Here is a 25588-nt window from a genome sequence, read left to right on the forward strand (position 1 = left end):
TACAGGATACCTTACGGTTGGGGCAGGTCGGAGCCGAGGGCCCAGGTCGTGGCTTCCCTATGCGGAAGTTCAAGGTGGCTGGGATTTACCAGATACCAGCTGTGACGCACATCAAAATTACGGGCTGTAGGTGAGCTATGGGCGGGAAGGTATTTTACCGTAACCTGCTGAGAAGCCAAGAAACGGGTGGGACTAGCCGCTCTTAGTCACCAATCAACGAGCGGAAAGACATGCCCCAGCCTTCAGCCCCTTGCTCCCAGCCACCGGACTTTGCATCCGCCCCACCACTGTCATCCAATGACTGCATGCACTCTTATCGATAGCAGGGCCCTACGACTCAAAGAATAACATCATCCACTCGACGGACTTTCATTCCACTGCCTCTTGACTCTCTCTCTCTCTCTCTCTCTCATTCCCACCCACCCACCCACCCACCATCCATCCATCGCTGTTTGTATGTCTCTCTCTCTTCCTCTCTCTCTCTCTCTCTTCTCTTCTCTTTCTTTCATTCTATCCTTGCAACCACTCATTCTCCAGTTTTGCTGACTAGTACAATCCAAGCTTTGACACTCTCCACTGTGATACATTCGTTCTGCTATACCTAGCGCTTATCCCCACTCTCGTTACTCGACATCCTCTCGCTTCTCTTGTTAGGCTCATCATCAAAATCAAACTCTCTCGTCTCTCGCTTTCTCTCCATAGTTTGACTTATTCCTCCTCACCACCAACTCCAGCCATGGACGCCAGGCCATCCAGAAGGGCCATGGCTCATGCTGCTGGCATCTTCGCAGACATGTCTGTCGACGGTCCCGCTATTGGGACACTAGTGATCATTGTTGATCGCGCCAAAAACCTGCCTAATCGAAAGACGATGGGCAAGCAAAACCCCTATTGTGCCGCTCGTTTGGGCAAAGAAGCCAAGAAGACAGAGACGGATCTTCGCGGTGGCCAAACTCCTCGATGGTAGGTTCTTCTTTTACACAACATCAAGCACGGTACTCACAGCTAGCAGGGATCAGGAGCTTCGCTTCACCGTTCACGAGTCTCCGGACTACTTTAAGCTCAAGGTCTCCGTTTTCAACGACGACAAGAAGACCGATTTGATCGGCGAAACCTGGATCGATCTCAAAGATTTGATCATCCCTGGTGGAAGCCAGAACGACCACTGGCACCCTCTGCAGCATCGTGGAAAGTACGCAGGGGAAGTGCGTCTTGAGATGACTTATTATGACACACGGCCTGAGGATGAGGCTGTCATCGAACGCCGAACCATGGGGACTGAAAAGGTTCACACTAGGAAGAGTGTGCCCTCAGCACCAGCAATCACTCTCACTGCGGCTTCGTCCTCTTCCTCGTCCGCTCTTTCGGGGCCTAGACAGTTGAGGGATGTCAAGAGACGTCCCCTGCCCAGCGATCCAACTAGAGCACGCCCTTCTCAGCCTGAAAAGGTGCCATCAGCCCCAATACCACATGCTCCAGTTCGACCAGCATACCATGAGCCCGCCCAGTCGGCGCCCGCCATGGCGAGCCATGAACGGCCAACGCACCTTCACGGTCACCCTGAATGGGTGTATGAAGAAACCCCTCGACCGGCATACTACGAGCCCCCCCACCTTCACAGTCATCAAGAATGGACCGATGACGGCCCACTCAATCAAATGCCCCAGAGGGACAAGAACAGCTATCCATTCTCTTCTTGTGAACAATATGTGAGCAATATGCCGCATACTCAGCCTAGCCCCTATGGGAGTCAAACCTCTTCGAGCACGACGAGCACCTCCGATGGTGGAAGTACGGTCTATCCCTGCTCTCACCACAGTCTTTTCTCGAGCGAGCCAAGCACGGTATATCCTTATCCACACAACTACTCTGACAGCGGGTCTTATGTCAGCGGCAGCGAGTCCATCGATAGTGGCCCGTCGATGGTGTATTGCTCAAAGTCGATCAGTGAAGGGGGGCGTCCTATCCCTGATCTTGTGTGGGCAAGATTGCAGCCTCGGGTCGAGGATGAAAATGACGAGAACAATCTCCCACCGCCACCACCGGCCCATCGAGTTGCCTTGGTCCACGTCAGGAACATAAGGCCTCCCTCGCTTGTCTCCACCGAATCTGCATCATCTGGACACTATCCTGTGTCTGATGGCCTTCCTTCCAATTACACCTCGGTCACAACTGCAGTTGACAGCAGCAGCATGCCGAGTGTGCGTTCTTCCTTGAGTGGTCCCTCAGTGCCACCCAGTCTTGTTGCTGGCCTCGACCCAGTCATTGCCGACGCAGAGTCGGATCGTGTCACTTATGAAAGGCAAGCACGACGCAGAAGTGGCATCATAGAAGAGAATCCGTTGAGGAAGCCCCCACGTGAATCTTCGCCGAGCCCTCCTTACCCCATGGATCCGTCCTTGGATAGTCACAGCTCTATTGTGACTCGATCGTCTGTCAGCTCCAACTCTGATAGACAATTGGTCCCCCGTCGCAAATCTGTCAGCCCTCGACCTCCAAGTATGAGGGAGCGCGGGGTGTCTCCCACTCCTTTCTCACCGGATTCCTACGATGCTTTGAACCCCAACGCATCCATGGGCCCAATAATTGGAGACGATGGTCGTGAAATTGACCCGTCCGATCACCTTCCTACGGACACCTGGGCACCTGAGCCCGAACGCAAGACGAAGAAGCCTGGCGTCGTCGTGCGCTTTCGCAACCCTGCTCATCGGGCTAACCCCCTCGCACGACCAACAAACGATGGCACAGTTGAACGTGCTGCTCATCGGGCTAATCCTCTCGCACGACCAACTACCGATGGTATAGTCGAACGTGCTGCTCATCGGGCTAATCCCCTCGCACGACCAACTACCGATGGCACAGTCGAACGTGGATTTGGCATTCGACGTCCGCCGGCATACACGGATGGAGCCCCCAACATGGGTCCACCTATTCCTTCGAAGGTTCCTATCGCACAGGCGATGAACCAGAACTACCCTGTCCTTGGCGGCAGTATGGGCATGGACGCCCTTAGTCGAGAATTGAACACTATCGATATCGGATCTGTGGGTTGCAGCGGCGGCGGCCGCAGCTTGAAGAAGTACGCACCCAAGACCATGGGTTATGCAGTTTAGAATAGATCTTTTCTTCTTACAACTGGTTGATGTTAGTTAGTTGGTGAGTCGGTTTTTTACTTAGTTAGTCACTTAGTTAGCTACCTGCGGGATACATCATTGGGGCATGTGTTTTATGGGATACGGTTCGGGAACTGGGAACTGGGGACTCTGGATTTTGGAGTTGAGAGTTGTTTATTCTTCCATTGTTTAGCATAGATTCATCTTTCCAATCAAGGAAATAGATTTGATACAATTCATTGTGCAGGTCCGGGCTTAAAACGCTGGGTAGTATGAATAATCTAGACTCCATGGACCTCTGTAACTGAAATGTGAATGTTGGTAGTGAAGTAACAGGCTTACACACTATAGTGGGTTGAGATGATAGCTTTGTGGGTGAATAGACTTGACTGATCGATTCCATACCTTCCTCCCCCGGCTGCCTCGTACCGATGCTTCTCTGTCTTCCCTCCAAAGCTCCAAGATATCACTCCCTACCACACATGATTCACAAGATTTTTATATTCTCTCTATTCCTTCTTGATACCGCCAATGGCGGAGCCCATTGATGGTGGTCCCACTATGGTGTATTACGGCAAAAGTATCAGCAAAGGCAGCCGACCGTTCGATACATTTGCAAAACAAGAGTCCAGCAAACTGAAACAAACCGCTTGACTATTATCCACAGTATATGGAGGAGAATACGCATACACCACCGTATCCTTTGGATACTCCGCCTTTACAAGGCTTATTGGTACCAGACTACCAGACTATGCGCTGCACGATAAGCAGCCCCATCACTTGGAGTAAGTAGGTCCGAAGCTTTGGGGGATGGTAGGAGCAACTCTAACAACAAAGCCTCGATAGAAATGAGAGACCTTTTGCCCTCCAAGGCATAGAGCGATTGGGCGCGGCCACCTCTCATTCCACAAGAATCGATCTCAGAAGACGGTAGCCTCAGGCAGCTACACTGTGCCTTCCGTACCACCCCATCATCAATCTTGATTTTCTTCAACTCTCCACAACACCAAGAAATCAAAACTCTCCTTTCTTTTAGCCAACCTAAGCAGCTTTGAAATCACCGATAGACTATGAAATTCAACCTTTCAGGCTCTAGGACATCTGCCACTTCCTATTTCATTGATTTTGAGGCGACCCAGATGCTTATCTAAGCGGGAAATCAAAGCCCGATGCCGCCAACCAAGCCAGCGTGTATCCTCGCTGTTCTTATCCAAACATTCTGCTCAAGGTATCTCGTTCTGCACCTGAGAGGCCTCACGAAGTTGATTCAGCAATTGAAAAGTATGTGATCCTGAACCGCTAACAAGCACAACACATAGTGCAGTCCTTTACGAGCCTCCCCACTCCCAGCAATTTGGTTGAGCACGAGTTAGCACGGGCTGAGTGACTAAAATCTTATCAGCAGTCTCGAAGAACTTAGGGCTAAGCAGCCAAGCCTCATTCGGGAGAATCAATAAGTCTTCTTGGCACCATTGGCGATGATGAATCTCTTCGAGTCGGGCACTACCGAGGAGCCCACATGTGGAGACCCGCAATTCCGGGCTGGAATGTTGGCCGCCGTGATGACATCGCCGATCTTCAATCACCCACAATGGCGATGTGTCTATCACCCTAAAGGCTCGGTCTTCAAGAATAATGAGTAGAATGCAGACCTGCTCGGTCTAAGTCGATGAAAAACCCGCTATCGGTAGCGTTATCTTCACGGAGCTGAATCTCTGCTGCCTAGGAGGGAACATACGTTCAGGCGGGGAATAGTGGGGACTGCCGAGCAAATACACTCGTGGATGCTGACGACTACTTAGTGACTAGACGATGCTTTCTACGCGCCAGTGCCGGAGTGATTCCAGGAGACCGGTCGATGATTGGGAGCTGTTTAGAGTTACTGGGAAAAAAGGCTTATTTAGGTTGATCGCCAGTTTTTCTGGCTATCGAACTTCCTTCTGAAATGGTTGTCGTTGCTGCTGGAGTCTGATGCCCTAAATTGGGATATTCATGCTCGATCAACAAGTGATAGACGCGTGGAATTCTCCGACCATGAAGAATCTGTGGTCTTTTACCGCCGGGCCGGGGTGCTTGCTGATTGTTCTGGCTATTGTTCACGGCACGCGAGCAATAGATATTGAAGTTAGCAGTGAGCGTATGTTTCGTTCCTTTTTCGATTCGTTTGACTTGATTGTTATTGTTCAATATTCCAACAAGCAGGATTGCTAATCACTAGTCATTATACAGAATCCATCAAAGATGCCGCCAGCACCGCCGCGTACGGGTTAATGTCCTACTACCATGGCAACGAGTCAGGCCACATACCAGGGAAGCTCGATGATACGTGGTGGGAGGGCGGTGCCATGTTCATGGCTCTCATTCTGTATTATCACTATACCAGTGATAGCACCTACAACAAGGAGGTGATCCAAGGAATGCAGTGGCAAGCAGGAGATTGCGATTATATGCCATCCAACTATAGCAGCTGGCTGGTAAGAAACTTTACTCTTCTTCCTCTACAACCCCGCTCAATAAGCTCAATCTGACAATGACTAGGGAAATGATGATCAGATGTTCTGGGGTCTGGCGGCAATGACGGCGGCGGAGCTCAACTTCCCCAACTCGGACGACGGATACTCGTGGCTGGCGCTGGCGCAGGGGGTTTTCAACACTCAAGTCGCGCGGTGGGATACCACCTCGTGCGACGGGGGGATGCGGTGGCAGATGTGGTCCTACGAAAGCGGGTATACAATGAAGAACACGATCTCGAACGCGGGTCTATTTCAGCTCTCCGCGCGGCTGGCCCGCTACACCAGCAACCAGACGTACTATCAATGGGCGGAGAAGATCTGGGACTGGTCGGCGTCGACGCCGCTACTCAGCAACTCGACCTGGAACGTTGCCGACTCCACGGAGACGACCAACGACTGCAGCACCCAGGGCGACAACCAGTGGACCTACAACTACGGGGCCTTTCTTGGGGGCGCGGCGTACATGTACAACTACACCAACGGCACCAGCCGCAGCAAGTGGCAGACGGCCGTCAACGGCCTGCTGAACGTGACATTCGATACCTTCTTCCCGACCAAGTACGGCGGCAACGTCATGTCGGAGATCACCTGCGAGCCCACCGAGGTGTGCAACCGCGACGAGATCATCTTCAAGGGCCTTCTATCCAACTGGCTCGCCTTCACCGCCATGCTCGTGCCCTCGACCTACAGCCGCATCCTGCCCAAGCTGCAGGGCTCCGCCGAGGGCGCCGCCGCGTCTTGCACGGGCTACTCCAACAGCTCCTGCGGCGTCCGCTGGAACTCGACCTGGGACGGCTGGTCCGGCCTGGAAGAGCAGATGAGCGTCGTCAATGTCTTCGTCGCCGCCCTACTGCCCTTTATCAACTCCTCCGCCACCCCGCGCACCGCCTCCACCGGCGGCAATAGCACCAGTGACCCCTCCGCCGGCACCTCCGACGACACCAATGACGAGGAGACCCTCAGCACCATCACGACGGGCGACCGCGTCGGCGCCGCCTTCGTGACGGTCATTCTGGTCGCCATGTCGGTCGGGAGTCTGGTGTGGATGATCATGCTGTGACGTGTGGATGCAGTGGTGGTGAGCGAGAATGATACCCTGTTTTACGTGTTTAGCAATAGCATGAAATTGTTCTTTCAAGCGAAGCGTTGCGAGAATTAATACCTGAGTACCCAGTAGCCAATGGACCTTTCCTAGGATATCCGTCCGGTGACCCGGCTACCTTTTCTGGCCTTTCCCGGGACAAAGAGCGTCCACACAGCAAGGCATGAAATGCTAATTTACTTACTAGACTAAATGATATACGCGCGATATAAACCTTCCCAAGTCCTTCTCAAGCACATACGACCACAGGGTGTGGAAAATAGGGCTTCCCGTCCGCTCAGCCGTACTCAAGCCACACGCCGGGAGGTTAGTAGTTGGGTGGGTGACCACCAGCGAATCCCTTCTGTTGTATGTTTTTCTTTTCTTTCTTATCCTTTTGCCTGCCTGGCCCTTTGCCCTTCTTTGAGCTCTGATTTTTTGGGTGTATGCCTGGCCACGCACTGAAGTGGTTTTGCTTTTGTTTTCGATTTACTTAATTGAGTACCTACCTAGTATAAGTAGGGTAGCGGTACGATACATGAGCGCGCAGTAACCGGACACTTTAATACCAGCCGATTGGGCTTCGGCCGCTCTGCCCCTACTCCTAGGCATTCAGGCCGGTTTGGCAAGTGGCACTACACGGATACAGGGTATGTTATTATCTCTACAGTTACCATGCTCAGTGAGTAAGGCCATCCATGTTCCAGATCTGAACCGGTCAACATGAAGATCATCTGTCTTCACCCTTGGTACAGTCACAAGCTCCCATCCACCACGACAACGGGATATGCATCCGCTAAGTCTTTGGTTTTAGGGGAGCATCTGCCGAGATCTTCGAAAGACAATTGTCCCTTCTCTGCGCCTTGATCGGCGAGTCCCATGAATACGTCTTTCTCGATGGCCCGGTTTCATGTGGGCCCGCGAATGGTGTGTCGTCAGCTCCCACTCACTGCGTCTAAAGTTGATAGTCCATGGCTTACTGATGGGCTGACGATCCCATATGCTACACAGGCATTCCCCCCGATATGCCGGGTCCCTTCTACAACTGGTATGATGGGCTGTCCTCCCCACAAGTGAGAGAAGCGCACGACCTCGTGATGGATGTCATCGAAGCCGAAGGCCCTTTTGATGGAGTCATTGGCTTCAGTCAAGGAGCGTCTCTCGCCCTGTCCATTCTCGACCACCATGAGATAATCCACCCCCACCGACCTCCACCATTTCGCTTTGCGGTGCTTTTCTGTGCAGTCCTGTCCATCTCTCCGGATCCGATGTTCAACAAGGACCTCATCGGCAAATATGCCCGGTATTACAAACAGGCGAAGCAGGACAAAGGGGAAAGCGATGAGAAGGAGGACGATGATCCGCCGACAACCGGGGAGTCGTTTGAGCTTGGTCTCTTCCACCCGCAGGATGAGAGCGCCACACACAAGAAAGCATCGAGACTCAAGAACCACCACCACCACCACCACCACCACCGGGCAATGCTGCTGTTACCGGGCCAAAAAGCTGCTCTGGTCCGAGAGCTTGTCACGCTCGTTCGCCAGCTCGCGGAACATGGGGGTGACCACAACCATGCCGCGCGGACGCAGTGGAATACGCGCGGTGGGGGGGGGGGGGGAAGGGTTCCCGCGGGTTTAACATCCTCTTATGAACACGCAGCGGATCTCCATCCCGACCGTTCATATCATCGGCCGGTCGGACCCGCTGCGACGCCATGGGGAGTTGCAGGCAAGGCTTTGCAGCAAGAGTCTGACCCGGGTCGTGGAATTCGAGGGCGCTCATAAAGTGCCTCACAAGGGGAATGACTTGCAGGCGGTGCTTAGAGCTGTGGAATGGGCTATGCGAATGGCACAGATGCGTTGATGAGGTCGGATGGCAGGTCAAGAGAGGTGTGTTTACTTGCGCAGCTTTGACATTTCAACGCGCTGTACCCTTGTCTTCTACCAAGATAAGATTTATCGAAACCAGTTACTAGTCGCACTAGACGCTGAGTTGCTGATCTAGTAATAGGTCACTGGAGTCAATACATACTGAGTTCTACCATATCTCCGCTACTATCAATGCAGCTACCCAGTAATTACTCAGAGAGTATTCAAAGCGTACTCACACTCCCGATAAAGCTACCAATAGACACCTATCACTGCAGTACAAAGGCGGCCATCCGCTCCAACCGACCTTCCAGATTCATGATGCTCCACAAACCATATCTAGGAAAAGGACGCAATCGCATTGAAGTACGCGACATCAATCTCAGCGATTTCCGAGGCGATGGTAGCCTTGTCTGCCGTGGTGACCTTCACCTGAGCCTCCGTGGAAAGTGTATTGGTGAGGTTCTGAAGCGAGTGAAGGTCTGCCAACACAATGCTGACCACTCCGGCAGAGGTGAAGCCAGGCTTCTATTTCCATCGGTGAGTTTTGCTGCCACTTTACATCTTCGGACAAACACAAAGGAGAAAAAGAGATAGCAGATGCGTAGGTGAGTGAAGTATACCTGGTCAACCAATTTGCCTAGGATACCGACAATTTCAGGTTCAAGGCCAACCAGAGAGGTTGTGACGCTGGCACTATCCCCCGTCGCATATGTGTTCGAGGCGACCACGTCGGTGATGGCTTGATTCAAGCCGTTTTCTAGGGCGATCTCAGCGTATTGAACAGTCACAGCTCCGGTGAGGGTGCCGTCGAAGCTATCGAGGGTGGTGCTGAGGGCGTTGATGTCGGTTCCGATTGCGTGGAGATCGCTCAAGACAGTGCCTGCATCGCGTCTGTGGAGAGGCGTTGCCAGAGCACTGGTAGCGAGAAGCAGAACAGAGAGTTGTCTTGCGATCATTGCGGTTCGTGCGTGCTGGGCGTGTTGCTTTGGACTTTAACGGCTTGTAGTATTCCTGAACTGTGTTCTCTTCTTCCTTTTCTCTGATAGGTGCTGTGAATGTAGTCCAATGTTCCAGTAGAAAGAAGATATAAATACTTTCCCTCGTCGTCATTCTAAAAAAAATGTTACTGTTGTATAGTCAATGGCACACATACCCAATCAAGATCGACCAAGGCGTATCCAGGCACCATCCATGATTTCGCCTACATTACAGTGGACCTGCAGCCCTGAGCAGTGTTCACGGTCACTTCAGGGAACTCTTGTCTGACTGGATGCACTAGCAGGGGGGTTTGAGCCGTAGCCGAAAACAGGCCGAAGAAACTCACCGGTTGGTGTTTTGCGCTGCAATTGTTGCCTCACAACACCACGCTAGCAGGGGGAGGGATGGTGAGGAAACCGAGCACTCACAGCTGGGCTGAGATCGCCTTTAGGCACCGAATAATCTCTCTCGGAATGTCATCTAAGCTGTCAATCTTCATATCTTCTGAACAGAGCGTCCCAGCACTCTACATGCACCCTGGAAGTCACGACAATTCCTTCTCGTTATCATGCATTCCCAAGTGGCCACTGCCGTCAGTGAAGAGGGGGCTTCCTCCTTTGAGATACCACGACCTACAATTGCAACATGGAGACTGGTAGTCATTCTTCTTTGGTAAGACAAGATGATCCATGTCTAAGCTGTGAGTGATAGAAAGGACTGACCACGAGTCTCTCCAGCATTGCCATAGGGCTTTTCTTGTCTCTGATGGATACGACCATTGTTTCGACCATGCTGTATACAATCTCTGACGAGTTCGATGGGTTCAAAACCTGCTCCTGGGTTGTCCTCGCCTATACCCTCTCCTATGTCGGTAAATATCTCAAGCCTTCCGCGGTAAGATAGTATCTATCATCATTGACTGTGAGACTAGGCTGTGCTGTCTTCATGGCCAGGCTATCTGATCTTCTCTCTTCAGTGGCCCTTGTGCCTTCGTTCCGCTTGTCGCCCTGCTTATCGTGTGGCCCAACGATTTCCACTACGCCAGAAATGTCCGGTTCAGGCACCTGGACTATCTCGGTGCTCTCCTGGTTCTTCTTGGATCGGTCCTGTTTGTCTTCATTCTGAATGAGGCTGCCATCCGAGACTATGCGTGGAAGAGCGTCCCGGTCATTCTGATCTTCATTATCTCTGGGCTTTCCTGGATGGCGCTCGTATATTGGCAGTGGTTGATCTCCTCGAAGCCCAAACTGGCGCATATTCGACCTCAACTACCGTTTCGGCTCCTAGCCAGTCGAGTCATGGTTGCGGGATTCGTGTGAGTGGAAAAGCCCGCTCTCAAATCAAGTAGAGCACGGACTAACCCACTTGCAATAGGAGCACAATCTTGACAGGATTTGTGATGCTCATGGTCATTGTTAATATCCCTCTGCGGGCTCAGATTGTGAATTTGAAAGATGCAGTGGCATCTGGGATACTGCTGCTGCCGCTGATGGGAGGCACAGCCGTGGGCTCGGCGATGGGCGGTGCCGCATCCGCGAAGCGAAACAATGCCTTTTGGACGCTGAATCTGGCCAGCGTTTTTATGATAATTGGAAGCGCATCGCTCTCGACTCTGACAGATTCGGTGGACCTAGTACCAAGGCAATGGGGGCTTGAAGCGATCCTTGGCTTCGGAATCGGCTTGAGTCTGTCCACAATGACATTTCTGACAACCATGCAAGTGGAGTTTCAGGATCATGGTGAGTTACAATCTTTCTTATCTCTTCCCAAATGCTCCTACACCCATCAAGAAGTTTACGCAATGTGTCAATTGTCTGCTCCCATGATGGCTAACCTCAGGTCCACCCCGAAAACGATAAAAGCCGTCGCCCAAGGAATCGTCGCCCAACTTCGCATTTTCGGTGGCAGCATCGGCATCGCGTCGGGATTCATCGTCTTCAACACAAACGTTCAACAAGCCCTCGCCGGCGTACTTACCGCGGAACAACTTGACGAGTTCTATAAGACCCCCGCAGCTATCTACAAGCTTCCCGTCGCGCAGCAGCTTGCGGTTCGACAGGTCTATGTGAGCACGTTCAACACCGAGATGCGGATCTGTACTGGTGTGGCTGCGGCCTGTCTGGTCGCTACACTTTGCACGTACCAGCGAAAGCCGCAGTCAATAAAGCAGCGTCTTGCGGACTTGGAAGAAGTTTATGCAAGGACCGAGGCGGCTAGAACTGGGGGAAGGGAGCTTGATGCCGCATAAGAGACTTTGCTGCTGTGTCTACTCACAAGGAGTGATAGGATGACATGTGGTACGAAGGAAGGGACTGTTTGTGAAAGGGGTGGCGAGCGGAGCATCGTGTTGATTAGCCATGAGCAAAGACAGAAGAGAAGATATATTCACAATGTCGGATACAAGACCTTCTCACGAGACCTTCTCCATTAACTTGGATAATGATTTTATCTTGGCCCCTCGCATCCCGTGAGCCTTCTTGGTCTCAATTAAGTATATGAGTATCGGATTTGATTTCGTGACGTCAAGGTCTTCACCCCAAGTATACTAGGCACTGTGATCGAAAGGGCAGCTCTTACCGCCTCGGCCGCCGTAAAGATAGTTTCTCCCACGTAGCTTGGAATCTACTATCTTCACGCTCTCTATCGCACTGCATTCTTACACCACCCTTTCCATGGGAAACCATGTCATGTCATGTCTCTGCTTTGACATCGTTTCCGAGAAATGGCTTTCTCGTGTTGGCCACATGAAGAGTGTGCTTCGCAGTCGGCCGCGACGGCGCCCATCATCACTGTGCTTGGGCCCCTATGGTTCCTGCCCTGTCGGTACCTTTTTCATCCATTTTCTCGCCTCGGTCTTATCTTCGGGAAAGCTCGGTGACTAAAGCTCGAAGCGTTTTGGTGATGGGTTATGTAGGAGGGGCAAAGTTCGACGACTTGTTTTCGACTCCGAGCAGAAACAGACATGGCAGCCGGCCGGCTGCTTGTCGAAGCACAGACGACGGAGGAGGTAAAGATTGAAAGAACATGTACCCAATACATTCGTGAGTTAGTAAGACCGCCACTCTGATCTCTGACGGTACTTGATTTGCTGAGACTACTTTTATAAAGCACCAACCAGACCGGATACACAAAATCAATAACCATCAAAGCCATCCACCTATTTGTCTGAGTCGGCCGGAAATCAGCCCTTGAGAGAAACTCACAGACAGTCACAGACAGGACCCCCTTAGGAGCCCCTAGAGAATGGATGACAAACTCCCACCGATTGCCATTGTCGGCATGAGTTGGCGCTTCCCAGGGGAAGCCCGGTCTGCCAGCGGATTCTGGGATATCTTGCGAAAAGGCGAATCGGCCAAGACTCGCATTCCGGCAGAACGCTTTGACCCAGATGCGTACTATCACCCTTCCGCTGATCGACAGGGTGCTGTAAGTGCCTCGAGCCCTTTCCTTCCTCCGCCGCCCCCCCTGGAGAGAAGGCTCTGCTCACTTTGCTCATTGCCATCGGATAGATCACAACGAAGGAGGGTCACTTTTTGAAGGAGGATATTGGGCTCTTCGACGCCCCATTCTTCTCGATGACCGCGGCTGAGGCCGAAGGAATGGATCCCCAACATCGGATTTTGTTGGAGGTGACGTATGAAGCTTTTGAGAATGGTAAACTTGGAGGACCACTACATCGAGGAGTCATGGATACAGAACTGATGTTTTTATAGCTGGGATGCCTTTGAAGACCGTTGCGGGGAGTCAAACGGCCGTGTACGTAAATGCACAGGCAATATGGTTCATTCATGATTTCGCTACTAACAGAGACTAAACAGGATGGTCGGTTGCTTCACCAAAGACTACGAGGTCACCTCCGGACGGGAGGGCACATACATGTCTCCGTACGCATCGACAGGTTGTGGCGGGGCAATGACTGCCAATCGCTTGTCGTGGTTCTATGATCTACGAGGACCTTCTCTCATGATCGATACGGCTTGTTCCTCGAGTCTGGTGGGGCTTCATCTGGCGTGCCGGGAAATTCAGAGCGGTGGAAGCAAGATGGTAAGTAACACCCCGAGTATATGGCCCTAGGAATGGAATGCTAAGCGTTTTTGTTGCCCTATATATAGGCCGTCGTTGCAGGCACAAATCTTATGATCCAGCCGGAGGTGTGGCGGGGTCTGTCGGCCTTGGGGTTCCTGAGCCCCGACGGGCAATGCCACAGCTTTGATAGTAGGGCGAACGGCTACGGACGCGGAGAAGGGGTTGGTGTCATAGTTCTGAAGCCCTTGATGGATGCTGTTAGGGACCATGATGTTATCAGGGCGGTCATTCGGGTAGGTCTGCTCCATGATGTTTGGTCTGGTTGAGGGTCGTTTGGGCACGAATTCTGATTCTTCTGCGACCTCTCGCGTTGCATGATGTTAGGGCACGGGCATCAACCAAGATGGGAAGACCTCCGGGATCACTGTCCCAAGCTCAGAGGCTCAGGTTAATCTCATTCGATCCACCTACGCAGCAGCCGGGCTCGACTTCTCGGAAACGGCGTATTTCGAGGCCCACGGCACCGGGACACCAGTCGGTGATCCTCTAGAGCTCTCGGCCATAGGAGAGACGATCGGTATCTCCAAGGCAGTGGCCGGGTGTCCTCCGCTTCTGGTGGGTTCTGTCAAGAGCAACATCGGACATCTAGAGGGAGCTTCCGGAATTGCTGGCCTGATCAAAACTGTTCTTATTCTCGAGAAGGGTCAGGTTCCCGCTGTGCATGGCTTTGAGGATCCTAATCCGCGCTTTCAGTTGGACAAATGGAATATTCACATTCCTACGGAGCTTACGCCATGGCCAACGACTGGGCTACGTCGGGCTAGTGTCAACTCGTTTGGGTACGGAGGGACGAATTCGCACGTTATTCTCGACGATGCGTTCCATTATCTTGCTGGTAAGTGACTCGAACGAATGTGGCAGGAGAATCGCGATGTTGATCACGTAGTCGGCGAGCAGACCGAAACCTAACCGCAACTCACAACACACGCCTTCATGAGAGCTTGCTGCCTCCGACTCCAGACTCAGGCGTTTCAGTTGCCTCTCTGTGCGACTTTCCAGCCGCTGCGCCGCGGCTGTATGTCTTTTCTGCGCCAGAGCAAGATGGCGTGACTCGCATCTCTCAAACATACGCGGATCATATCAAGCATAGCTTTGACTTAGCGCACAAGGAGTCGGAGAATAGTCTAGCTACTCTGGACAGTGAGCTCGCCCTCGTCCACACTCTGGCCGAGCGGCGGACTACTTTCGACTACCGCGGGTTCGCTGTTGCCACATCGCTCATGGATCTGCAACAAGTCCTGGAAAGTACACCACCCAAGGCGACACGCTCGTTGAAGACTACTTCTTGTGCCTGGGTGTTCACCGGGCAAGGAGCGCAGTGGCCTGCAATGGGACGAGAGCTCCAGGAGATTGGGGTCTTCCAAAATAGCCTCCTGCAGGCGGACAATTACATTGCCTCGCTTGGAAGCGACTTTTCTCTCGTTATGGAGTTGAACCGGTCAGGGGAGAAAAGCCGCATTAATGAGCCGCGTTTCTCGCAGGTATTGTGTACCGTTGTGCAGGTCGCGCTGGTAGAGCTTCTGCGGTATTGGCAACTACGCCCCAAGGCCGTCGTGGGTCACTCGAGTGGAGAGATAGGTACGTCATGTACCACGATCTAAGTAGCTTCGTGCAAGAGAGCCCCAAAGCTGATAGAGCGCAGCCGCAGCCTATGCCTCCGGAGCACTCAGCAGAGAGGCCGCATGGAGGATCGCGTACTTCAGAGGCGTGCACTCGGAACAAATCGCTACTCTTCTTCCCAACACGCGAGGGTCCATGTTGGCCGTCAACATCTCCGAAGCGGGGATCCGGAGCTATCTGGACCGAGTCACACAAGGCGAGGCTGTGGTAGCCTGCATCAACAGTCCGACGAGCGTGACCGTCTCCGGAGATACGTCTGCGGTGGCCCAGGTTGAGAATCTGCTCCAGAGCGACGATGTATGGTGCAGAAAGCTCAAAGTCCAGACGGCATATCATTCTCCACACATGAAAGTGATCGCCGAGCAGTATCTGGCCTCAATTCAAGACATTCAGCCGAGTGAATTGTCCGATGCCTCATTCTTCTCGTCCGTTCTCGGCTCCGAATTGCCTCCTTCTGGCCTGGGAGCGGACTACTGGGTGCAGAACCTTCTCAGTCCCGTAAGATTCTCGGAGGCGGTTACCGCGTTGCTGAGTCAAAGTCCTACCAAGTTCCGACGGAAGGGAATGGCTGGGGTGAACGCGCTCGTAGAAATCGGGCCTCATTCCGCACTGCAGGGACCTTTGCGCGACATTGTCTCTCATATCTCTAACCTGAACGCGAATGCCATCACGTATACCTCTTTGCTACAGAGGGAGAAAAATGCGAGAGTAACCGCTCTGGATGCTGCTGGCAAGCTTTGGAGCCTAGGCTTCAACCTGGATCTGGCCCGAGTGAACTCTAGCACCAGATCGCCCTCGTTGCACTGGAAACCACTCGTCAACCTCCCCAGGTACCCATTCAACCATAAGAGAAGATACTGGCATGAGGCACGAAGCACTCGGGTGAGGCGGACGCGAAACTGTCCTCGGACCGACTTGCTCGGGCTTCCCACAGATGACCACAATAGCGTCACGCCTCGCTGGACCAATTTCATCAGCCCTGTCGAGGTACCGTGGCTGATGGATCATCAGATCCAAGGACTCGTCGTCTTTCCAGGTGCTGCCATGCTGGCCATGGTGCTCGAAGCATGCAAACAAACAGCTGGCCCACGGGCAGGCTCGATCCAGGGCTACGAGTTCCACGACGTCACCTTCTCCAGGGCAATGGTATTTTCATCGTCTGTTGCCGTCGTCGAGACAGTGTTACAGCTACGACCTCATAACTCCGGAACGAGGAGCACCGGCACTACAGCTACACATTGGATGCACTTCAGTATCATGTCGATTGCACCGGACGGCACTGCTGCGGAGCACTGCTCGGGACTTGTCCGAGCCCTCTACGCCGACGTCCCCAACGCCGTAGACAGCACCTTAGAAGCCCTCCAGGGTTGGGACAGCTACAAACACGAGTACGCGCTCATCCGCCAGAAGGCCACAAAGATACAAGCGGCCAGCCGGCTCTACGATCGCTTGGCCACACTGGGCCTTCGCTTCGGGCCTGCATTCCGCAACATCACGGAAATCCACACGGGTGACGGCTTTGGGCACGGCGAGCTGCAAGTTCATGACACGGCGGCACGAATGCCGGAGGGCGTCGAGTCTCCGATTCCGATACATCCCACGCTCCTGGACGCAGCCTTCCAGATGATGATTTGTAGTGGAACAGTGAGAGACGATTCGCCGGCTATGGCGCCCAGCCTAATTGAGTCGCTGTATATCTCCGCCTCGATTCCGCCGGTTGGCTCGCGCATGAGCGGGTACAGCACCCTCAGTCCGAAGATCCGGCTCAAGCAGAGTGGGAACGTCATCCTCTCGGATGATTCGTGGACTCAGCCCAAGGTGATACTGAAGGGGTTTGTATGCAGGGAGCTCAACTCGGCTCAACTGCGGCATGCTCCCCGCAAGATCTGCACGCGTCTGGACTGGAGGATGGATGTTTTGTCTTCCGCGATCACGGCCCGTAGGTTCTGGGACTCCCTGCCTGTACATCTCTCACCCCTCTCAAAGCAAGCGAGTGATTGGAACCAAGCAGCGGCAATATTCGCTCAGAGGGCAATGTCTTCTCTTCCAGCCGAGGTGACGAGTCCAACCCTCAAACGATATCTTGACTGCATACATACCCTCGCAAGGACAACGTTAGACAAGTCATTAAGCGAGCTGGGCAACCTCGAGAACTGTCCGGTGACAGAAGTGATACGAACGGTGGGAAACGGGCTAGATCAGATCCTCCAGCCCGGCCCCAACGCTCAGCCTGTCTTAACCTCCGAGCATATTTCGCCGTATTTGAGCAATGCGATACACCATACATTCGTCGATTGTGTTGCTACGGAGTACTTGGACCGTCTTGGGGACGTGAATCCCGACGGCCGTATCCTGGAGATTGGAGACGGATCCACTTCCTGTGCAACATCGGTCTTACGGCGGTTGGCAGATAAGACGTCTGACTGTGCGCGTATCAGCAAATATACCCTCGCGGCACCTGAGTCCGATGCGCTTTCCCAGGCCCGAACACTCTGCAAGGAGTGGCCGTCGCTCGATCCAAAGATTTTCCACCTCGACAAGAACGCCGAAAGGCAGGGGTTTCAGCCCAAAACATATGACTGCATTCTCTTCACGGACCTTCTGCCTACGGCAGACATGGTGCTGCAGCTTGCGACCGCAAAGGTTCTGCTCAAGCCCGGTGGCAAGCTCCTGTTGGCCGGTATAATGGTACCTCAGCCGCGGACAACGTTCGTTCTGGGCTCTGATCCGAGGTGGTGGCGCACGCCTCAGGATGAGAGTCAGTGGAATATCTTGCTCGAGGAAGCTGGTTTCAGGGGCATTGAACAAATTATACACGAGTCTCTGGACCCAGGTCTACAAGAGCTGTCGGTAATGGTGACTTCTGTGCAATCCAACAGTAAATATGGCTTCTCAGAGGTGGTCATTGTGAATAGAAACGACTCTGCTGATGCAATCGACTCAACCAGCCAAAAGCTTGGGGATCGACTGGTCGAGCGTGGCCTTCCCGTCAGCCATGTAACCCTGGACACAATTCCAGCTGATATCCATGGCAAGGGTGTCGTGTCTTTCGTGGAGATCGACACCCCACTTCTCGAAGACATATCCGAAGACGCCTTTGTCGCTGTCAAGAATATGATTCTAGACAGCGCGGGAGTTCTTTGGATAACCCGCCAGGGCCAGGTCACCGACGCTGTAGCACACCCCTTCGCTGGAGTTGCGACTGGACTCATGCGGACGATACGTTCGGAAGATTCGACTAAGCGCCTCAGCAATCTTGATCTCTCGCGTCAGTCAGCCCTGCAGCCCGAATTCGCAGCCGAGATGGTATATGAAGTTTTCCGGGCCGTATTCAATACCACATCATCCGACCGCGAAACTCGAGACTGGGAATATGCCGAGAACAATGGCTTGCTCCATATCCCTCGTCTCTTCGAGGATCCGCATCTGATTTCAGAGATCTCCAGGGCGGATCAAGTGCTTCAGGCGGTAGAAGGGCCACTCTTTCAAGACAACCGGCCCTTGAAGATGGTCCTACGCGAGCCAGGCTTGCTAAACACGCTCCAGTTTGTGGACGACGAGGGGTTCCGGAAGCCACTGAAGCCGGACTATGTTGAGATACAGGTTTCATGCACAGGTATGTTCTTGCTCTTGTTTTCCTGACTGTAAAGCTCCCAGGCTAAATGACTATTGTGCGGTAGGTCTGAATTTCGTGGACGTCATGGCAGCCCTAGGTCAAGTGCCTACTCCGACTCTCGGCTGCGAGGTTGGTGGGATCATTACACATGTCGGGCCGGATGTGAAGCAGTTCAAGCCCGGTGACAAAGTGGTGGGCATGCTACAGGGTAGTTTCAACAGCCATGTCCGCATCAGATCAACAATCATCCAGCACGTTCCAGACCGCATGACCCTCGAAGACGCGACCACCGCCATCGTTTCCTTCCTAACTGCCTGGATTGCACTGGTCAACAAAGCACATATCACCCGGAATGAAACAGTCCTAATCCATTACGGTGCCGGTGGCGTCGGCCAAGCCGCGATCCAGATCTGCCAGCACCTGGGCGTCGATATCTACACGACGGTCGGGTCTCCAAGCAAGAAGAAGCTTTTGGTTCAGCAATATGGCCTGGCTGAGGATCACATTTTCTACTCGCGAGACTCGACGTTTGCCGGGAACCTGATGAAAATGACCGCTGGCCGCGGCGTGGATGTCGTTCTCAACTCGACCTCGGGCGAACTTCTCCGCCAGTCATGGCTGTGTGTCGCGGACCACGGGCGCTTCGTGGAGATCGGGAAACGGGATATCTTGACTAACGTGGGCCTCGACATGCACCCATTTATCCGCCGGGTGAGCTATATCGGGTTCAATCTGGAGATGTATCACCAGTGTAGTCCCGTTCACATGGAATGTTCCGAGGCAATGGATGAGATCTTTCATCTCTTCCGGACGCAGCGCTTCAGGGCGCTGAACCCACTGACGGTCTACAGCTACTCCCAGGTAGAGCAGGCGTTCCGTGCCCTGCAAACCGGGGAAGTCTCGGGCAAGGTCGTAGTCCAGGCTCGACAAGATGATCTCGTCCCGGTCGTGCCGCCGGTCGAAGGCCCGTTGGCAATGGATCCAAACTCGACATATCTTCTGGCTGGCGGGCTGGGTGGCATCGGTCGCAGTATTGCAGACATGCTGCTGTCCCATGGTGCAAGACATCTTGCGTTTATATCTCGATCGGGCGACGCCAAGGGCGAGGCGAGGCGTTTCATGGATCAACTTCAGCGACATGGTTGCGATGCACGGGCTTATGCCTGTGACATCTCCGACCGCGAGAGTCTTCGAAGTACACTGGCAAGGTGTTCATCGGAGATGCCCCCGATTAAGGGCCTTATCCAGTGCTCGATGATACTGAAGGTACGTTCTATTCCTCTTCCATATATGTGTTTTTATTCTTTTTTTTCTCATCTATCTCATCTTCTTCCTCCTCTTAACACCACGGGCTCAACTGTTAGGACGGAATCTTCGAACAAATGCCCTACGAAGACTGGATCATCAGTACTCGTCCCAAGATTCAAGGCTCATGGAATCTGCATGAGCTCCTTCCGCCAGACCTTCATTTCTTCATCATGCTGTCGTCCGTGTCTGGCATCATCGGTAATGCGGGGCAAGCCAACTACGCCGCCGGCAACGCGTTCGTTGACGCCTTGGCTCATTTCCGGCGCCGCCAGGGCCTTACTGCCACGGCGCTGGATCTCGGTGCCGTTCGCGATGTTGGATATATTGCTGAGTCGTCCGGTGACCGTGCGGCGGACCTAGCTCATACCAAGGCGTTTCAGGTGGCCGAGAATGAGGTTCTTCGTCTGGTGAAGCTTGCAATTGCGGCAGATCACACTGTCGGGCAGCAGCAGCGTGGGAGAGACCCAGGCCCAGGCCGAAACGGCCACCACGACCGCCATCATGAAATCCCGGCGCAAATCATAATGGGCTTGGGCAGCACGAGGCTGGAGATGGAAGAGTTCCTCCGACGGGCGCACTGGGCGCGCGACGCCAAGTTCTCGACGCTGTGGAAGCCGGACGGTGCGACGAACGGTAGTAATGACGCGGCGTTGCATTCGGGGTTGGAGGCCTTCAGCAATGCTGACTCCCTTGAGGCTGCCGCTGGGATTGCAGAGGATATGATTGTCTCGCGTATGGCCAGGATGCTGATGATCCCTATGGAAGATATCAACGGTGCCCAGCCTTTGCATACTTATGGAGGTGAGTCTCGCTCTGCTTTTCTTTTTCTCTTTGCTTTTCTTCCCCCTACGCTTCCACTCTTCCACTCTTTCGGTTTCCTTATGACGTGAAATTCCCTATGCTGATCCAAATCTGCCCAGTCAACTCGCTGGTCGCTGTTGAGATTAGGGCGTGGATAGCGAAGGAATTTCAGACCGAAATCGCCGTCTTCGACATCCTCAGCTCCATTCCCTTATCTGGTCTTGCGACCAAGATCGTCCCTGAGAGCAAACTGCTTCCCGCACGACTGATGAAAGAGACTAGTGGATCTGACGAGAAGGGCGAGAGGGCCGAGGAGTCACACTTGTGATTATAGTTCATCATTGTTCTTGTCAATCGTCCTATTCATAGAGTATGCTCTGGGGTTGCGGACCGGAGTGTAAAGCGGGCAAACAGATACATATCAGTGTGACAGTACGCGAGACAACTGCGGCGACTCGCCAAATGGGAAATATCCCAACTACCCTATAATGAAAGAATAACCAACGTATCCGAGGGGAAATTGGAACCTGTAGGGAGAACACCTGTAGAGTTCGGTAGGCGGTTACCGCCGGGGTACCGTATGTAGTAGCTGATAGTTAATCCGGCCACGTGACCCAGCGATTCACCAGGCGAGCTCAAATGTTGAGAACTCAGTCAAGAACTCAGTCATCTAACTTACAACCGTCAACCACCATCAAGAATCTCAAGAGTCATTTCATATTGCCCATCCTTAGCGTCACTTTATCATCAATATAATCAATAACATTCATCAATCCCAATAGTTGCGAAATTGTTTCAGCAAAGCAGAGACTTGCGAGCGAGCACCATCAATCTTGAGTACACAATTAGGCCAGCAATCACAAGTGACCCGTTGAGGGGGCGAGGCCCGCTGTCCAGCATGCAGGCATCCTATCTTAGACATGACATGTCGGAAACGGATCAGAGAGAACTCCAAGCGAATCAGCAGTTCAATACAGCTCAGTCGAGCCCCTAGTTGCCGCTCGTGCATGGTGTCCCGACATTTAAGCGATGATTTGGCCACCCCGCCGTTCTTCCGCGGACCAGGTCTGTCGGAGCTGAAAGCCGGTTGCTCCGGGGGACTATACCACTGGCCTTCACTCACTACTGGATCTGAAGGAGCGGTGGAATAATGATGTCGTTGGAAGTTGTACTGTATAATCCCGGTGGACACTTGCGTGGCTTCCATGAGCGCGACTCGAACGACTTTTGTCTCCGATGATGAAGAAAGCGAGGAGGAGGCATGATCGTCGGCCTCCTGCAGTGCGAAGGCCGCTTGATTGAGTTCGCCAAAGAGTTTCAATACGGATCGCACCTGATCCTGGCCGGCCTCTGTGAGGAGATCCAGTATCATAGATCGTTGGCATGTGGTGTGGAGCTTGCTGCATAACTCGAGGGCATCCAAGAAACCTTTTTCTCGGGCGCCCCTGGACGTCGGTGGGGCGCCTCCTGTGCCTTCATCCAGCGCGGTCAGGCTTTCTAGTCTCATCAAAGTTGGCTCCGCCACGGGGTCCATGATCGGCCTTCCAGATTCTAAGAGAGAGCCCCCGGTGCCGGATCCTTGCTGGAGCATGAAATGGTGGCTGAGGGTATCCGTCTCCCAGCCATCACCACGAAGACCACCGGACGGTTGGAGCAAGTCCTCGAGTTGCCCCGACGAGGCTAATGCCAGCGCCGACTGCTGTGGATTGTTAGCTGCCAATATTGCCCATGCGGATGGTGATGCATTCCACTCCGCCGGGTCAATTGCTTCCGGAGTCCACATCTGCTGCGCCTGTTGTCCATGCGACAGTGACTCTAGGTTCTGCTGAACGAGGCTATGAACCTGTTCCATCCCTTCCTCATTCTCCTCATTTCCTCCCCCGTCTTCGTCTCCCGCCATCTGCTCCCCCGACCGCATGGATGACGACATCGGTCGTAGGGGCGACTGGGTAGTGGGTCCCGCCTGCAAAGATTTGGACGAACGGTTCGTCTGCACTGGCAGTGGCTGCGGTGGTGAGGCGGATGAAGAGGAAAAAGAAGTCAGAGGCTGCTTGCGCGGTCTCCCAGTCCGGCTCCGAAGCGAGAAGAGGCATCGTCGTTGGTTGAGTGCGCATGCTTTGCAACTGCTGCCCGCGCCACCACTGTTCGCCAGAGCCAGTTCGCAGCGGATCTTGCGCGCGTGGCATTCCTCGCAGGCTACCCGAAACTGAGCCTCGATTGCCCTGTAGTTTTGTCCTGTCATTGGGGGTAAGGGCTCTGTCGACGAATCTTGGTTTTGCTTTAAGTCTCCGAACAATATAATTGTTGTGGGGAGGTGGGGGGGAAGGGGGAAGTGCTGCCTCTTATGTGGAATTGTTCTACTATTAACGGACCTGTCATCACTAACGATTGTTCACGGAAGGAACGCCTGCTATGAAGACCAAGCAACTCACAATCCTGGACTCGATTGATGCCAACAGCGCTGACTCGGAAACACCGTGGTAGGCGGCGGGCAATGATTACTAGGTATGATTGAACTAGTGCGCCGCTAGGGGTCTTGGGACGCGGGGAGCCCGGCCCAGCAGAGTTTCTAGGCAAGGCTTTTTTTTTTTTTCTCCTTATACTCCCTCCCCATCGCCACTTCTTATCGAGTCCCAGCCCTGGAGAACAGGCACGCTTTCTACGATGGGTGTAGCAAAGCACCCCGCACCCGAGTTGCCGATTGGTTAAGTTGGCTGCACCATCTGCTGTTTGCTGCTGCATCCAGTCAATTTTGATTAACCAAGGCCGGCGCGGCGCCTATAAACACTTTCCTAAACGGGTATAGAAGGTAACTGCCAGGTGGTGAACACCCCTTCCCAGAACTAGCCTACAAAACAATTACAAATCAGGTGCAGGTGTTGGCTGCCCCCGCCGGAAACGCCGCCATTAAAGGTCCTAAGGGTCCTAAGGCCCTAAGATCTTATCTTGCGCGCCTGCGTCGGTGACATATAAGTCGAAAAAATTGATTTGCATGTGACCCCCAAAGACAACTTCCCTGAAGTAGGGTGGTTTTTAATCTACTGCCCTCCTTTCCCCCGCAAATAGTTCATCTTTCTCACGCATAAGCGCAAGCCTCTACATCCATCGCGTGGTCCCCACGAGCACTGTGGTCCAACCCCAAGGGACTAGCCAACCTGCTTGGGGAGAAAAGAAAAAGAAAGATCCACTCATTAGTGACTGGCGAGCTTAAAGAAAAGGGCCGGAAGCGCTTTCCGTTGGACTCAGAAACTCACCAACGATAAATACCATCTTCGCGCTAGGGAGAGTGGTAGTGAGAGCGATGAGCGCAGCCGCCACAGCCATACCAGAAACACCCCACGCTAAGTCCAGGTGCGCCAGGAGAAGACGAATCGGCTTGCTCGAGCGATAGCGTGCGTCAAGCAGTCGGCGGTACTGCTGTCCCTGTCCGCCATCGACCGCGACCACGTCCTCGATAATGGTGTAGACCCCTGGCCGGACCATGGCGGTCCGTTCCATGGAAGAGACCCGGAACGGATATTTGGCTTCTATTCGAACCATTACGGCGGCGCAAAGGAGTTGGCTGCTTACTTGGAGAACTAGGAGCGACAAAGACAGGCTCATCAATCGAGTTGAGGTGTTGTTGTTGTTGCTGTTGTCATCCTGACTCAGACTGGTCCTGACCGCTGCGATCATCAACGCCGCGATGTAACAGAACCCCGTGAAAAAGTTCCACTGGAAATAGTCCAGCTGTGGATGTATGCCCCAAGAGTCATTCATCAGTAAGTGGGCCGGCCACAGAAAGCGAGGGCAATCACTGGTTTATAGATCAGAGAGAGTGAGACTGACTGACATGGTATCGTGGTCGTTGCCTGCCGTAGTGTAGGGCCGACAGGTGGAATCCGAACGAAGGAGCCGCCAGGTTCGCCGCAGCATCATCGATGCACTGACTGTTCCCACGACGGCTGCAAGAATGGTGAAAACTGTTGTTACCATTCTGTCAGCCGAATCTTGAGGCCCGGGGCACACCAAACTGCCAGTCACATACCTATCCAAAGTTGGAGCCCCGCAGCTTTGGTCAAGACGAGATAAATTATCACCGGTACTAATCCACCTCCGGTCAAGATACAGACCGCAGCGATTGCGATGGTTAGCCGGTGTTGACCAAGCTCGAGTGGAATCCTGGTCACTTGGTCTACTACATCACTGAGCTCATGGAAAACCTGGATGTCCTGCGAGATCTTCAACATCGTGGAACTTTCCTTGGGTTCGACCACCATAGATCAAATTGTAATCCCTGCAGCCTAGGAGATTCAGGATTCAATCGGCTGAAATATGAAGTGCTGGTTGAAATATCATGCTGCCTGGTCGGGCGAGACAGGCGCTAGAAGCTGCGACATGCTAGGAGCAGAGAGAAAGTCGCCGAGCGACAGTTATGGGCAACCTTAGGAATTGGGGGAAAAAAAACAGGCCGAACAAAACAGCCAAAAAAAAATAAATAAAAAAAAAACAGAAGCAGGGGAGAAGAGCCTGCCACCGGCTTGTTTTTGGTCAGCAGCCACTGCGGGGAAACGAATCTTCAGAAAACTAAAATGAATTTCAAGTATGTTGACATCATTCTC

At 53.2% G+C, this 25588-nt stretch overlaps 8 protein-coding genes across 8 annotated transcripts; 5 read left to right on the forward strand and 3 right to left on the reverse strand.

Annotated features, from left to right (window-relative positions):
- The first annotated feature begins 436 nt into the window (after positions 1 to 436).
- On the forward strand, positions 437 to 3344 carry BO66DRAFT_475737 (uncharacterized protein). The gene is made up of 3 exons (XM_025653272.1): positions 437 to 454; positions 562 to 963; positions 1013 to 3344. Exons 2-3 carry the CDS (start codon positions 737 to 739, stop codon positions 3111 to 3113), a joined length of 2328 nt encoding a protein of 775 aa, XP_025498283.1. The 5' UTR covers positions 437 to 454; positions 562 to 736; the 3' UTR covers positions 3114 to 3344.
- Positions 3345 to 5147: 1803 nt separating this feature from the next.
- Positions 5148 to 6686, forward strand: BO66DRAFT_336199 (glycoside hydrolase family 76 protein; the record flags this gene model as incomplete). Its single annotated transcript, XM_025644273.1, has 3 exons — positions 5148 to 5250; positions 5343 to 5587; positions 5652 to 6686. The coding sequence occupies 3 exons, from the start codon at positions 5148 to 5150 to the stop codon at positions 6684 to 6686; spliced, it is 1383 nt and encodes a 460-aa protein (XP_025498284.1).
- A 651-nt stretch (positions 6687 to 7337) lies between these two features.
- On the forward strand, positions 7338 to 8592 carry BO66DRAFT_424136 (uncharacterized protein). Its single transcript, XM_025650155.1, has 5 exons — positions 7338 to 7357; positions 7415 to 7456; positions 7522 to 7634; positions 7719 to 8329; positions 8367 to 8592. Exons 2-5 carry the CDS (start codon positions 7431 to 7433, stop codon positions 8568 to 8570), a joined length of 954 nt encoding a protein of 317 aa, XP_025498285.1. The 5' UTR covers positions 7338 to 7357; positions 7415 to 7430; the 3' UTR covers positions 8571 to 8592.
- A 304-nt stretch (positions 8593 to 8896) lies between these two features.
- On the reverse strand, positions 8897 to 9725 carry BO66DRAFT_360874 (cell wall mannoprotein 1 family protein). The gene is made up of 2 exons (XM_025645022.1): positions 9199 to 9725; positions 8897 to 9103 (listed from the first exon to the last, which is right to left on the reverse strand). Exons 1-2 carry the CDS (start codon positions 9532 to 9534, stop codon positions 8915 to 8917), a joined length of 525 nt encoding a protein of 174 aa, XP_025498286.1. The 5' UTR covers positions 9535 to 9725; the 3' UTR covers positions 8897 to 8914.
- Positions 9726 to 10124: 399 nt separating this feature from the next.
- BO66DRAFT_443961 (uncharacterized protein) lies at positions 10125 to 11804 on the forward strand (the record flags this gene model as incomplete). Its single annotated transcript, XM_025651557.1, has 5 exons — positions 10125 to 10228; positions 10294 to 10458; positions 10533 to 10871; positions 10931 to 11295; positions 11419 to 11804. The coding sequence occupies 5 exons, from the start codon at positions 10125 to 10127 to the stop codon at positions 11802 to 11804; spliced, it is 1359 nt and encodes a 452-aa protein (XP_025498287.1).
- Positions 11805 to 12799: 995 nt separating this feature from the next.
- On the forward strand, positions 12800 to 21463 carry BO66DRAFT_464132 (type I polyketide synthase; the record flags this gene model as incomplete). The annotated part of the gene is made up of 11 exons (XM_025652455.1): positions 12800 to 12982; positions 13066 to 13210; positions 13455 to 13600; positions 13669 to 13875; positions 13967 to 14481; positions 14529 to 15063; positions 15124 to 15220; positions 15285 to 18878; positions 18943 to 20144; positions 20243 to 20987; positions 21107 to 21463. 11 exons carry the CDS (start codon positions 12800 to 12802, stop codon positions 21313 to 21315), a joined length of 7578 nt encoding a protein of 2525 aa, XP_025498288.1. The 3' UTR covers positions 21316 to 21463.
- A 293-nt stretch (positions 21464 to 21756) lies between these two features.
- On the reverse strand, positions 21757 to 23229 carry BO66DRAFT_443963 (Zn(II)2Cys6 transcription factor domain-containing protein; the record flags this gene model as incomplete). Its single annotated transcript, XM_025651558.1, has 1 exon — positions 21757 to 23229. One exon carries the CDS (start codon positions 23227 to 23229, stop codon positions 21757 to 21759), a length of 1473 nt encoding a protein of 490 aa, XP_025498289.1.
- A 739-nt stretch (positions 23230 to 23968) lies between these two features.
- Positions 23969 to 25240, reverse strand: BO66DRAFT_385358 (uncharacterized protein). Its single transcript, XM_025646137.1, has 4 exons — positions 25015 to 25240; positions 24816 to 24949; positions 24242 to 24716; positions 23969 to 24142 (listed from the first exon to the last, which is right to left on the reverse strand). The coding sequence occupies exons 1-4, from the start codon at positions 25214 to 25216 to the stop codon at positions 24084 to 24086; spliced, it is 870 nt and encodes a 289-aa protein (XP_025498290.1). The 5' UTR covers positions 25217 to 25240; the 3' UTR covers positions 23969 to 24083.
- Between the last annotated feature and the right edge of the window lie 348 nt (positions 25241 to 25588).

Source organism: Aspergillus aculeatinus, assembly GCF_003184765.1.
Source record: "Aspergillus aculeatinus CBS 121060 unplaced genomic scaffold BO66scaffold_79, whole genome shotgun sequence".
Taxonomy (NCBI): domain Eukaryota; kingdom Fungi; phylum Ascomycota; class Eurotiomycetes; order Eurotiales; family Aspergillaceae; genus Aspergillus; species Aspergillus aculeatinus.

Bases quoted from the DNA above. Each gene is read 5' to 3' on its own strand.
- BO66DRAFT_475737 (XM_025653272.1), top strand. From the start codon at position 737: ATGGACGCCAGGCCATCCAGAAGGGCCATGGCTCATGCTGCTGGCATC. The intron at 964-1,012 runs GTAGGTTCTTCT...CACAGCTAGCAG, and splicing joins GGTGGCCAAACTCCTCGATG to GGATCAGGAGCTTCGCTTCA.
- BO66DRAFT_424136 (XM_025650155.1), top strand. From the start codon at position 7,431: ATGAAGATCATCTGTCTTCACCCTTG. The intron at 7,457-7,521 runs GTACAGTCACAA...CTTTGGTTTTAG, and splicing joins ATCATCTGTCTTCACCCTTG to GGGAGCATCTGCCGAGATCT. The intron at 8,330-8,366 runs GTTCCCGCGGGT...ATGAACACGCAG, and splicing joins GTGGGGGGGGGGGGGGAAGG to CGGATCTCCATCCCGACCGT.
- BO66DRAFT_360874 (XM_025645022.1), bottom strand. From the start codon at position 9,534: ATGATCGCAAGACAACTCTCTGTTCTGCTTCTCGCTACCAGTGCTCTG. The intron at 9,104-9,198 runs GTATACTTCACT...CGATGGAAATAG, and splicing joins TAGGCAAATTGGTTGACCAG to AAGCCTGGCTTCACCTCTGC.
- BO66DRAFT_385358 (XM_025646137.1), bottom strand. From the start codon at position 25,216: ATGTTGAAGATCTCGCAGGACATCCAGGTTTTCCATGAGCTCAGTGAT. The intron at 24,950-25,014 runs GTATGTGACTGG...TGGTAACAACAG, and splicing joins GGGGCTCCAACTTTGGATAG to TTTTCACCATTCTTGCAGCC. The intron at 24,143-24,241 runs GTGAGTTTCTGA...CTCCCCAAGCAG, and splicing joins GAAGATGGTATTTATCGTTG to GTTGGCTAGTCCCTTGGGGT.